Source organism: Brugia malayi, assembly GCF_000002995.4.
Source record: "Brugia malayi strain FR3 genome assembly, contig: Bm_v4_ChrX_scaffold_001, whole genome shotgun sequence".
Classification (NCBI taxonomy): domain Eukaryota; kingdom Metazoa; phylum Nematoda; class Chromadorea; order Rhabditida; family Onchocercidae; genus Brugia; species Brugia malayi.
Genome location: NW_025062479.1, coordinates 14,731,692 through 14,744,618, shown reverse-complemented (window position 1 = coordinate 14,744,618; position 12,927 = coordinate 14,731,692). Strand labels below are relative to the sequence as shown.

General features: G+C 26.4%; 1 protein-coding gene across 3 annotated transcripts; it reads right to left on the bottom strand.

Moving 5' to 3' along the window:
* Positions 1-4,818: 4,818 nt before the first annotated feature.
* On the bottom strand, positions 4,819-11,454 carry Bm9475 (Uncharacterized protein; the record flags this gene model as incomplete). 3 transcript variants are annotated; one of them, XM_043074890.1, is made up of 18 exons in its annotated part: positions 4,819-4,959; positions 5,329-5,464; positions 5,572-5,698; positions 5,886-5,942; positions 6,186-6,280; positions 6,358-6,545; positions 6,911-7,074; positions 7,295-7,455; positions 7,811-7,976; positions 8,078-8,212; positions 8,531-8,639; positions 8,815-8,922; positions 9,251-9,315; positions 9,620-9,689; positions 9,885-9,935; positions 10,138-10,369; positions 10,572-10,810; positions 11,434-11,454. In XM_043074890.1, the coding sequence occupies 18 exons, from the start codon at positions 11,452-11,454 to the stop codon at positions 4,819-4,821; spliced, it is 2,265 nt and encodes a 754-aa protein (XP_042930824.1). The 3 variants fall into 3 exon arrangements, with proteins under 3 accessions (XP_042930824.1, XP_042930825.1, XP_042930823.1); XM_043074891.1 differs by lacking the exon at positions 6,358-6,545 and adding an exon at positions 6,653-6,717 and having other exon boundaries at positions 10,572-10,774; XM_043074889.1 differs by having other exon boundaries at positions 10,572-10,774.
* Between the last annotated feature and the right edge of the window lie 1,473 nt (positions 11,455-12,927).

Here is a 12,927-nt window from a genome sequence, read left to right as displayed (position 1 = left end):
AAAGATTCAAGAAAAAAAAAAAAAACAAAGTGAAAATTGATTATAAATTTAACAAATACTTCAAATGAATCAAAATGTAAGGATTAAATTTAAATTTGTTGTTATATTTTAACAATAAATGAAATTAAATAAAATGACGTGAAAAAACTGGATATGGGATTGAAAAACCATATGATCCGAGTATATGATGACGAGTGCTAATGATCCGATCGATGACAATAGTGTTGGTAAACTGATCAAATATCTTCTTAATTGATCTCAGTCTGTTGTGACAGTTAATTATTGATATGAAGAAAACACTAAGTTTGTTAAAAAAAAAAAACAAAAAACAAAAAAGGAAGAAAATAATCAAAATGTCATACACACTTTACTTAAAAAAAAAAAAAAAAACTAAAAAACTGAATTAATAAAATGATTTCAACAATATTAGACTAATTAAACCAACAATTCAAATAAAATAATTTGATTGAATGTTTATTTGACTTTTTTTCAGCAATTTAACAAATTGAACTATCGTCTCTTTATTTCTTTAAAAAAGCGCAAATTTTTTTTTTTTTTTTTTTTTTTTTCATTCACAAAGAACTAAAATACCAAATTTTGGTTATTTGAAGATTCTTTCAAAGCTCACATACCATTTTTTCAACTTCACAAAAAGATTATTTTGAAATTGCCAAAGTATTAATGTTTGACTTTCCACTCAGTTTATTTCTTTCCAAAATTTAAAATTTGCTTAATCATTCATCAATTAATATTAAAGAAAAGAGTTAAATTTTGTAAAACAGCACCAAAGATTGCAAAAAACTTTGCCTAGAATAAAAGAAAATTAATTTAATTAGTATCAAAAAAATGCCAAAAAAAAATTGAACTTTATATTTATTAAACTTGAAAATACTAAAATACTATAATTTTTATGTTGCAATGAAATTAAAATGTTTAATTAATTAAATGAATTGATAATTTTTCCAAAATGGAATAATTTGAAAATTGAACACTATCGTTACTTCTAATCAGCACGAAATTTGATGAATAGTTGCTATCCTTTGATCATATCATACAATTTAATTGACGATTTATCCCATCTATTTTACTTGTCTTTCTCAGAAATAATTATAAATCAGTTACTTCTCACTATCGATTTTGCGCGGCAATGACAATATATGCGCCTTTCATCAGTTATTTGTGAATTTTTTTGCTTACAATGTGAAAATTAAATTTAAAACAAATATTAATATTAAATTTTAATGATGAACTTTTGAAGAATACATTCTATTTCTAAATAAATACACCGTATTATTTCTTTTTTCTTTTTTTGAAATCAGCACTTTATAACGAGGTTAGATAGCAGCAGTCAGAAGGTTTCGAATCATAACTTGCCTTATTTAGATTTCTTAACTATCTAAATTTGTTTCCAGTTCAACATTTGAAAACGTTAATAAATTAATAACGGATTTTAAAAATATCCAACTAAATGAAATTATTATTAATGAATATAATATGAAAGGAAAATATGATAGTAAAAGAGATAGTGACAAAAAAAATGCCATAATTACAATTGCAGCTTTTTAGAAAAACGATTAGTGGCGATAAAAAAAAAAAAAAACTTTTTGTAATGAAAATGATAATAATTAGGCGGTGGATAATATTGTGAAAAAACAATTAAAAATAAAAATGAAAAAAAAGAAAAGAGTGAGATATCGTATGCCTGTAAAGTGAACAATTGCGCCATTCGTTTAGTTGTTTATTTCATTTTAGCTTTTGTTGTTCTTCTCTTCCATAAAGTAAATATTTTTTGCAATGATTTTATCGGCAAAAGAAATGTTGCACTATGCTTTGCTAATATAGTTGCGGTAACAATCATTTATGTGTCATATTATGCGCAACTAACGTTGTACTTAAATCGATTACCGCCTTTTCGTTTTATCTTTTTTTTTTAAAAGAATAAATTGAACAATGTGTTTTTTTTTTCTTTTGAATATTTTCTAAGATTTACAAAAAAAAAAAAAAGTATTTTAATTAATTAATTTCATCCAGATATAAATATTTACGGAAGACTTTCAAGATTTAGCACATCATATTTGTGGGATGATTTGACGAATATATAACTAATCAATTAATTATTCAATTAATTAATCAACCGTCCAACTAGTATTGATTAATGATATGGTGGAAAAAATTATACATAAGAATTATTTCACCATATTTTAATTTTACAATAGAAAAAATATAATATTACAATATTTCAGTTTACTTTTTATTATGTCGCTAAAGCTTTTTAGCCACATTATGGAAATTACAATATGCTTTAAATGCTTCACGGAATACCTTCAAAACACATCTTTGAAATCACGCAATGGTAGTTTGCAGGAATTTTTATGCTAACTATAAGCTAACCATTTAATGACAACAGAACTATTTAAGCTATCATTTCTTTTAACTAATAAATTTATTTCCATCCATACTGCTACCTACCACCTATTTCTGTTACCTACTTCTATTCAAGATCTCTAACGACTATTATAGAATAATAAATTATTTACTCTCTTAGCATAATAAAAAATGCTTACTCGATCCTTACTAGTGCATCTCCTGTAAGCCTATATGCTTCGATGATTTTTCGTTTCCTTCAGACCGAAAACATGTCTCCCGTTTGCAATTCAGGTCATTCGAAGGTCTCTTTTGTTGCCAGCAGTATAAATGGAATGTTTAGAACAAAAACTATATCGAATTTCATCATACTACTAAATAAACATTCAATTAAGCATTGAATTTTACATCCATTACCTTATTTATAATATTATCAACGGAATATTTCACAAAAGTTTGTTAAACTTTGAAAATATCAACTTAGTTATCAATGATAACAATTTGGCTATTAGGTACAAATAACAATTCAGGTATGTGAGACTAAAATATAGCAAACAATATGTCTTACAAAGAAAAAACATAGCTAATAGTTAAGCATTACACAGTGGACAATTGTAATATTTGTAATAAGAATTAATTGTTATGCGAGTTAACTGATTAAAGAGGTGTAAGCATTCCAGAGTGATTTCCGTGAATCAGTCGAATAACAAATATCTAAATAATTAATTGCCGTAACTGATTAAATAATGCTAAAATTTGATTCATGTATTGCAAATTTCTCTTCTCATAATGCTTGTTTATCACTGTCATATACATCACACGTTGTCATTGTTGCACCATATATGCTAATAGCATTCTAGTTTTAGCAGCGTGCATGTCAGTGACCAAATATTTCAAAATAAACCTAATTTAAACATCAGTTTTGCTTTGCATTCCTGAATCATCAGATAAAGAAAAATCGATCTGTGATGAATCATTCATTCATTTTGGAAGATGTCATAATGTTTAAAAACTTAATTCATTGTTATTAAAGATAGAAATTTGAAAACAAAAGTTAAATAAAGTGGATTTTTGGTAAAATTGTTTGAAATTGAAAACTGACGCTTTTAGTTAATTAATAGTGTATTGAAAAAATTTGAATTTTTATCAGTTATTTCTATGATGATTTTTTTTTCTTTTTTTGTATTAATCGAACAAAATGTTTTATCCTTTACCTGCTTGACTTATTTTAGCTATATAATTAAGCAAATTTTTAAACTCGCTATCATACATATATAAATCCATTTAGTAAGAAAGCTACAGTTGGATCATATTTGCATAATATGCATTTATTTTCCATATTAACAAGCGTTTTCAAATTGTTGTTTTCACCCATGAATTTACTCACCCATGAATCATCAACAATAATATTTTTCATTTGTGTATGCTGTCTCGAATTTAACAAATTTTTCTTGCAATTGATCAAATAAATTTACTGTGGGAAATAATTTTACATTTATTATCGATTAACTGTGAGTGGAAATTTTTGTCAACACTGACCAATGTCAGTGGAATAGTCGCATCAATAACAGCCCTCCTCAAGCTTTCATTTCATTCTTTTTTTTCTTTTGATGGATTTAGTTTAACAAACTCATTTAAATGGTAAATACTTCAAATTACTTACTTTTTGACTTATGTCATGCAGCCGTTAAATATACATTATGAGGATAAATATACATTATTGGAAGAAATTTTTTTTTTTCTTTTAAATAGTACAGTTATTCAATTTTACTTTTTATCCTTTTAAACAACAATCCTTTGCTTGATTGATTGCTGCTTTTCCAGAAAAAACTCAAAATTTGAACTCACTAGGATCCATCAGTCAAATAATCTGATCTAATTTTGTAAAATAATGCCTTTTTTTCAACCAAAATGACTGAATCAGTGTCATGTGAGTTATAAGTTACTACCACTTAAATCGAAAAAATCGAAATTTATTGATTGAATGAGGAAGATTTACCCATTTTGCTTAATTTATGACAATTTTGTTATCAAATTGAAGGGAAATGACAATGAAGAATCAAACAATTTGGAATGTTGCAAAGTGTGTTATTTCTTTCAAAAGAAAAATTTCTAAAAACGGCTATACTAATAACTCCTTAAAAGCAAACTTATTTGAAATTCAAAAAGAATTTTTGAACTTAAACAATTCAATTTACTTTGATCCTAATGATATATTAACATGAGTCACTCAGTTTTAATAATTATTTGGTTTATTTCATTTAGAAATTCTTCAATTTTATTATACCATGTCTTACTCTCTAACAATCTTTAATTTTTATCCAACATTATTTGATTATGTTAAAGGATTCTTAAATTACTAACTTTCAATAATTGAATTACATTTTTACTAAATTGCAGATGAATATTACTGATAAGAAAATGTCACATATTGCTTATGTCACCAAAAATCATTTACCGTATTCTTAATAAAGTTCGTAGTTGGATTGCTTCCACATCTGACCAAATATTTCTATCAGTGAAAAATTCTATTCCAGTTAATAGTTCGATATCACGCATTCGAGCTGTATTATCATAGAGATATTCTGAAGGCTCCTGCAAAACAAAAAAACTTTCTGGGAAATGTGTGACATAATAATAGAATAATAAACTTAATGTAAGAATGAAGCATTATAATCAGTGTATGCATTTAAAATTTTGAAAACTTTTTTAAAACAAATTCTTAAAATATGCAATATTTTTTTATTTTGTAGTGCAATATGCTTGCAAATATATTTTGAAAAGCTTTTAATCATTTAGTGCAAGTCAGAAATAAATCTTATCAAATTGAAACGATCAGAATTGATCGATCTTTTGATCTTTTCAATTTACAATTGAATTATTCTAAAATGGGATATCATCTTGATTGAATATACTCTGATTTAAAAACTGCGCAATTTCTTCAATATGCATGAATTATCTTACCAAACAATTCAAATTTTTCCCTTTAAGTGGTAATATGTAAGGAATAAAAATGACATCTTTGCATGAAGTATGGTCGATCAGTGTGCTATTTTCACACCACATAGGCACAAAGAATAAGTGTGACGGATCACTTTTTCTGAAGTGTCAAAGAGATTTATGAAAGAATAGTATATTTGAATTATGTGATATGAATTTTTCTACAAAAAACGAAGGGATGAATTTAAATCAGAAGATTAATTTTACTTGATGATATCATCACTATCACGTACGCCGTCACCATCTTGATCATACATTACGCCAGAGAAGAAGCGTAATTTGTCATATTTGGCCAAATATTTAGCTGTTTCATTTAAAACATATCGCCATATTCCTGAAGGTTTTCTTTTTTTTTTTTTTAATTTCAAATTTTGCACTAATTTGCTGCGCATTTCTTTTAAAATTATTTTAAACTATTTAAATAAAAAATTTTAATTTTCAATTAAACTAAAAAAATGTTAAATTATTAAAACCAAATAATTAAATTACTCTAAATTATGGCCAAATTTTTCATAACTTACTATCAACAAAAATTTTTGGCACAATCACTCGTGCTAAATCAAGCGTATAATAATGATCTGAAATAAACAAATATAATGCAGCAACTAAACAAGTGAAATTGCTAAGCCCTATCGATGATCGAAATTGAAATTACAGACTGCCCAAAATTGTTTACAGTTTAAATCGGTAATTCGTTGTGCATAATTAGTTAGATTATTAACAATTTTAGTCTCAGTCAACTTTTGCTTCTTTTGAGATATTTTATACCAAATAATCATTTATGTAAGTTGTTTTATAAGCAATGGAAATTTGCGAGTTACCAAGGTTTCCAAATAGTGAAATTGAATATTTTCCGTCTTGTGGAATTTCATATGAATTATTTTGCATGATATCAATGCAAGTGACACAGCTTTCACTGGAACAAATTATTTCAACTTTTATGTTAGAATGCATTTACACCAATTAAAATATACTGCTATGATAAAATCTTACTTTATCTCTTCCAGCCAAATACTATTCTTCATGATACCTTCTATAATAACTGTTTTTTGTAATTTCTTATCGAAATGTATGATTGCGTCACAAAGTTGTATGCTGCAGAGTTCACCCGTAAATTGATAACTAGCCCTGATAGAACTGTTGAATACCGTCATACAATTGAAATAGTTCTCATTCATTAGCTGAATGGTAATAGAATTGTTAGAAAATTGTTGGGAAATTGAATTACTAGAATAAATGGATATATACTTGATCTAAATTTTTAATAAATAACATGTTATTTATAAACCTGATCCTAATTCTTGATGTATCATGTATATTCAAAAATCCGGTCCTGATTCTTGGTATATGATCCTTAAATCTGATCTTGTTTTTATGATATATAACATCAGAAACAGAAAGAAACATGTACAAATCGATGATTTTAATTCAATTTCTAACAGTGATATTGATGATTACATATTAGGCTCATAATTTCTATTAAATAAGCATTAAATCAATTAGATTTTTTGAAAAGCTTTTATAGACTATATAAAAAAAAAATTACCGGGCAATCACACGAAGAATTACACTTTCTTATCTTTATCTTATCAGTGCATTGATCTGTTTGTTGATCCAGAGCCGTTATCGGTAAAGCTGGAGGATTGCGAAGTACAGGGAATAGAGTACCGTTGGTTCCATTATTTGGTGCTGCATCAATTCGTAGCAAATCTTCATAAAAGATCGATCATGAAAAACTTTATTCGCCGAAATTAAAAAAAAAATGTTTGAATAATATAAATTACAGTTTTAAAATTCCACTCCGCAATGAAAATGCCCTCTCTCACCTTCTATCATATGATTCTGTTATAATTTACCACATTCCAAAAGCCTGATAGGCTCTTTTTTACTCTACCTAAATTCATTTTAATTTCTAAGACGAAAAACACACATGTGAATAAGTTATAAAGCTCAATATTCTGAAAGCTATTGATTTTCCGATTTTGTGCAATATCAGGACCAATAGCAATAAAGATTGTCCGCATGCTAGCAATTCGATTATCATAGCCATGATCGCCAAGACGATTATACGATTCTTTCTTTTCATCCGTTCTAAATGTTAAAAATATTTTTTGCATTTTTTTATGATAGTATTTTGAATATATTCATAAATGTGGAATGCATATTTAGCAATGATAATTCAACTCACTTTAAATTAATTAAAAAGCAAACAACGAATTGCATACATATTTAATTAGCTTATTTGTTTTGAACTTAACAGCACACTGTTTTGCAGTATTATTTTCATTTATGACAGATTTTAATTTCCCCACCTATAACACTTTAATTTCCAATTGTTGATTGGATAACATTTAATTGGTTAGTGTTATTAGCGCTATAATAGGGATTCATGGAAATATATCATCAAATATTTAACAGTAATATAATTCTCGGCAAAAGCACATACTGAAAAATGCACACTCCCGGCCGTCCCTTAATGATAACATCGCCCATTCTTAGTGAACCGGCATAATGAAACCTTATTGGCACCAAATCCTTTCTGTATGCTATGTAACTATTTCCAGACTGACATTCCATTGTTGAAATTATATCATTGATAATATCATCTGTACCTAAAAAATCATCGGAGAGAAGAATTTATTGATTTTAAGAAATATTTTTTATATAAAAATAAAACAGTTTGAGAAATTTTTCACTAAAAAAAAGATATTACCGTTTCCATCGGATGAATTAGTTTTATAGCTAATTTGAATTCGAGCTGTTGTTCCAGAAAAAAATTTATTATCAAAGTTCATTTCTGAATAATTTGTGGTGACTACAAACTTTGTCTTATCCATTTGTTGCATACCTGATAATAAAAAAAAAAAAATTAAATGATACTATAGTCATAGATAATTTTATACAAAAATATTTACAATAATTCAGATGTACCATGATAATTATAAGAAAAGTTTTACAAACTAAAATGGCATCGATCTATTGATAAAAGGAAAAAAAAACAAAAAAACATTGATAAAATTTACAAATGCTATCATGAGGTTTCTTGTGATGAATATCAGATTAGTGGGACAGATTTAAAAAAAAATATATTTCGATATTTCTTCTTTCTGTGAAAAAATAATGTTTCGAAGTTACTAGAAGTTTGAAATTTTGAAGAAAAGCAAACCATGATCAGAAAGCAAAATGAGATTAATGCAGCCCATGAGCTTTTCCTCAAGTAATCGTCTTATCAAATAATTAATTACTCCATCCATTAGGATCAATGCATCGTGAACCTTAATATTAAAATATAATCAATTTATATTTTTTATTAAATCTGATTTTATTTAATTAAATATAATCTGACTTGTATCAGATTCATCTACTTAAATTAAAAATCTTGTTCATTATTATTCTCCTAGGACTGAAAATGCACTATCTTAAATAAAGTAATAAATTCAGTAAAGTTACTGCTTGCGAATCCGGTCCATGTTTATGTCCTGAAATATCGGGTTCCTCGAAATATGCTTGAATAAGTGATGGCCGTTCATCATCGGGTAGCTTTAGCCATTTAATTACCTGAAATACAAAGAGTTTTCTTTCTATGTTTAACTTACCAAACAATTTACCAGAAAATTATTGACATAATAATTTATATGGTTGCAAATTGTGAATGTTTCTCATGAAATTATATTAAATATATAAAAAGTAAATTTTCGGTCTGTTAAATTAGTTACAAAAATAAGTCACATTTTCAGTAGTAATGACAACAGTGAAGAGAAATTAGATTAATTGTAAAAATTTAATTAATTGTTAAATTAAAACAATTTGAAAACGAAGTGATAAAGGGAAAGAAATAGAGAAAACAATCGCTGCTAAGTTATCTATCAGTAATTAATTTACTTACTGTATCAATGCGGTGTCTGAATGGAGTTGAGCTGTTGTATTTCATCCAGTAATTGGGCAATTTTTCTAAAATATCTTTTTTTGCAAATTTAGAAAAGATAAAGGGAAAAACTGAATGACATCAGTAAGAGTAAGGAAAGAGTTAGCATAAAATAGTTGGGATGAATTAAAAGGTATAATATGTCTATATTTGTCATTAACATTTTTTTGAAATACTATTAAGTTTTCTAATTTATTGCAACAAACTAAATAATCAAAGTAATTTCAAAAGTGTTTAGTTTTATAATTTACCAATAACTCCAATAGTCTATCCTTGAACTTGTAACAAAGTTTCTGCAGTCATATTTATGGTTCAAAACTTATTTCTTACCTAATTCCTCACTTCCAGGCCAAAAAAATACTGCTGATTTTAAGCCAGCTTTTTGTGCTGTTTTCCATATCTGAACTATAATTTTAATAGACGGAAGAAATAAGGTTATTCATAATGCTTTATCAACACAAACATAATGCTTATCAACGTATCACTAAAAATTAAATCTTGTAAAAAGCAAATTACAAAAAAAAAGAGAAGAAAAATGGTGTTTGTGGATAATTTTTGTAGATTAAAAATAAATCAAAAAAAAAAAGGCATTTACCGGTTCACCAAGGTACCAACCAGGTTTATTGGAACTTTTCTTGAAGAAAGCCTGAAATGTGTAGTGTAATTGAAAAGAAATATAGCATTAAAATTAGCAAAGTCTTATCTTATGAAGTTAATCAATTATAGCTATTTTATGTATTAGTAGAGACTTCAAAAAACAATATGTCGCGTGTTCGTACGTAAATACTAGTGAACTTTTCTTTATTCAATGTAAAATAGTTATTTAAATATGAAATAATAAATGTTACTTTCAGTTTTATATCATAGAAACGATTATCAATGATCCCGTGCCAGGCGGGATAAAGTCCGGTTGCTATGGTGTAATGGTTGGGAAAAGTCTTAGAAGGAAATGTTGGTAACATATATTTGCTGTGGGTGCCATAGTTTATCAAACGTTGAATTGATGGTGTAATATTGTGCTCCAAATAGCTATTTCGGAAACCGTCGAAACTAAGGATAAGTAGTGGTGTTTTATTAAATCTATAAAAAAATAACTAAATATTTCAATAATATTCATATATTGCAATAACTGAAATTATTTCATCAATAGGTTTTCTGCATATTTGTTAATTGTTAGCTATTTGTAAAACTAGTAAATAGTAGAGAAGAAGCAAATATCAAAAAAGTATTGGCATTCTAAAATATTAATCCTTTAAGAATGTACCACTAAAAACTTGCTCACTTCTTTTCGCATATATCTAAACTGCAATTATTAGAACTTTGCGTATTTGCATCACCGTCTGAAAGTTTAGTCGAGATTGTGCGTAAACAACCGAATATGATGATAACAGTAATGAAAAGTGATAGTATATATCCGACAGAGAAGAGTGTCACTTTCGGCAATTTAACATTATACCGCTCTGTTGAATTCACCGAAATATATTCCTTTAAATTACAATTATCATTTCTTATGTATGTTTCCTGAAAGTATTCATAAATTGCCCTTGACAAGAAATAAATGCCCTTTTTTTTGCTTTTAAATAATTAATTTCTTTTGACAATTAATTCTTCTCATGTGAATTCCTGATTCATTACTAGAATTTAGGGAAAGAAATTTTGTTTGTAACTGAAATGGATGATGAGCTGTGCAATGCTAGTACAAAATAAATTAATTAGAGTAAGAAATATTACTTAATTCAGTAGTTAATATAGAAAAAATACTTCAAATATTGCTAATTCATGGGTAAAGAAATTGGGAATCAATGAAATGCTTTTTTGTTCAACAGGTAAATCAAGTTAGAAACCCCTGTTTTAAAAGACACAATATAGATCATGTAAAATTTTACATGCTGCATTCATTAAATTAGCAATCTCAAAAATCAAGATCAAAAAATTATTAAAAGTAATTTATTTAACATATTACATAATTAACAAAATTTCAATTTAACATAGTTTCATAAAATATGGAAAGGAAAAAATTGAAAATGTTTTCTTACAAGTTAAAACACAAATTAGTCAGATCTGTCAAATTCACTTCTACAAATATTGCATATTCTATTTTTAAATTTTTTTTACAGCGATGAAAATAAATTTCACTTTTTTACCTTAGGTGCAACTGTAGTCATTGTTTGGGCGACTGAAAATATGTTTGGAAGTTTTCAGAGCAGCACAGTATTTATTATCGAATTATTTGACTATTATCATTGCTAAAATTTTTCAATAATCCATTGTTGTGTTACTAAAATTAAAAAATAGTATTCAAACAAAAAAAATTTGGTTTTCAATAACAACACAACAAGACAAATTTGAATTTGATGAAAACATTCACAGCAAAAATTTTGCCAAGTTTTTACACTTTGACCAAATTCAAAAACTAATTTATTAAAATATTTAAAAAATTACAAAAGCGGGAGAATAGATTAATTTTTTAATAAGAAATATAACATGAAACGTCATCACCGATAGTTTACTCACTATTGATAATTTCTTGATAAAAATGTTGAAAATGGAAGAAGTTACACAATTCTGCACTAAGTCAGTACTTTCTTTCTTTTCTCTTTTGCTGCAATTTTTTTTAATGGCAATAAATTTCTTTAATTCACCCTGTAGTCACCTTAGTGACTACTTTGAAATGCTATTTCAAACACACTTGGAATTTCGAACTACTTTTTATTTAACGCAATTTTCTTATTTTTTTTCTTTAGAAATTACAAATTGAAAGATTAAATTATTTATAAACTCCCATTTCAATACATTAATGGATCTTTTTAATTACTTTAAAAATTTTTAATATTATTAAAACATTAATTTGATAATGGACTAAAATAAGTTTGTATTCACTGCAATATAAATATTAAAATATGTTGGAATTTAAACTTTTTATTAAATTTAATATTTATCTATTTCATATTTATCAATGCGCGTCTTCACTGAATCACCTCTCTCACTGAAGTACACTTTCACTCGCTTATTTTAGCACTTCCGCCAATAAGCTATCATTTTTAAGTTTTGCTTTTTTTACTTATTTTATTTGGTGAGTTGCCTTCGTTGCTTTTTCATTTTTTTTTTTTTTTAATTTTACTTTTGTTTCTTGACAAAGAATGGAATATTCATCCTTTTTGTTTTACCTAAAAATTTGAAATGCATATGATATATTTGAAGTGATTTTTCGATTTAGAATTTGTTGATAATTGACATAAATTAAAGATGAAGCAACCATAAATTTTTGAAAACAGAAGTGGAATATAAATTTAGAAATACATGAGTAACATAATAATATATGAAATGAACCTAAGTCATTTGATTTCTTTAGTTGTTAAATAAATAAAGAGTTAATGTCAAAGTACTAATTAAGCAGATGAATAATTTATACATTCTTCAGCAGCTCATATAATATTTTAAGTAAAAGCAATGATCGAAATTTATGCAAAAAAAATCCAAAATTTCCAAGTTGTCAAATGCATAATTCAAAAGGCAAATGTGAATTACATATCACTATCAAATTGTTTTGATACGGGTCGTCCGACAAATTTAAAAAGAGGCTAAAGCAAACATATTAAATGCTATGTGCTAGTTGTAATAGCGAGTAAAATGTAAGT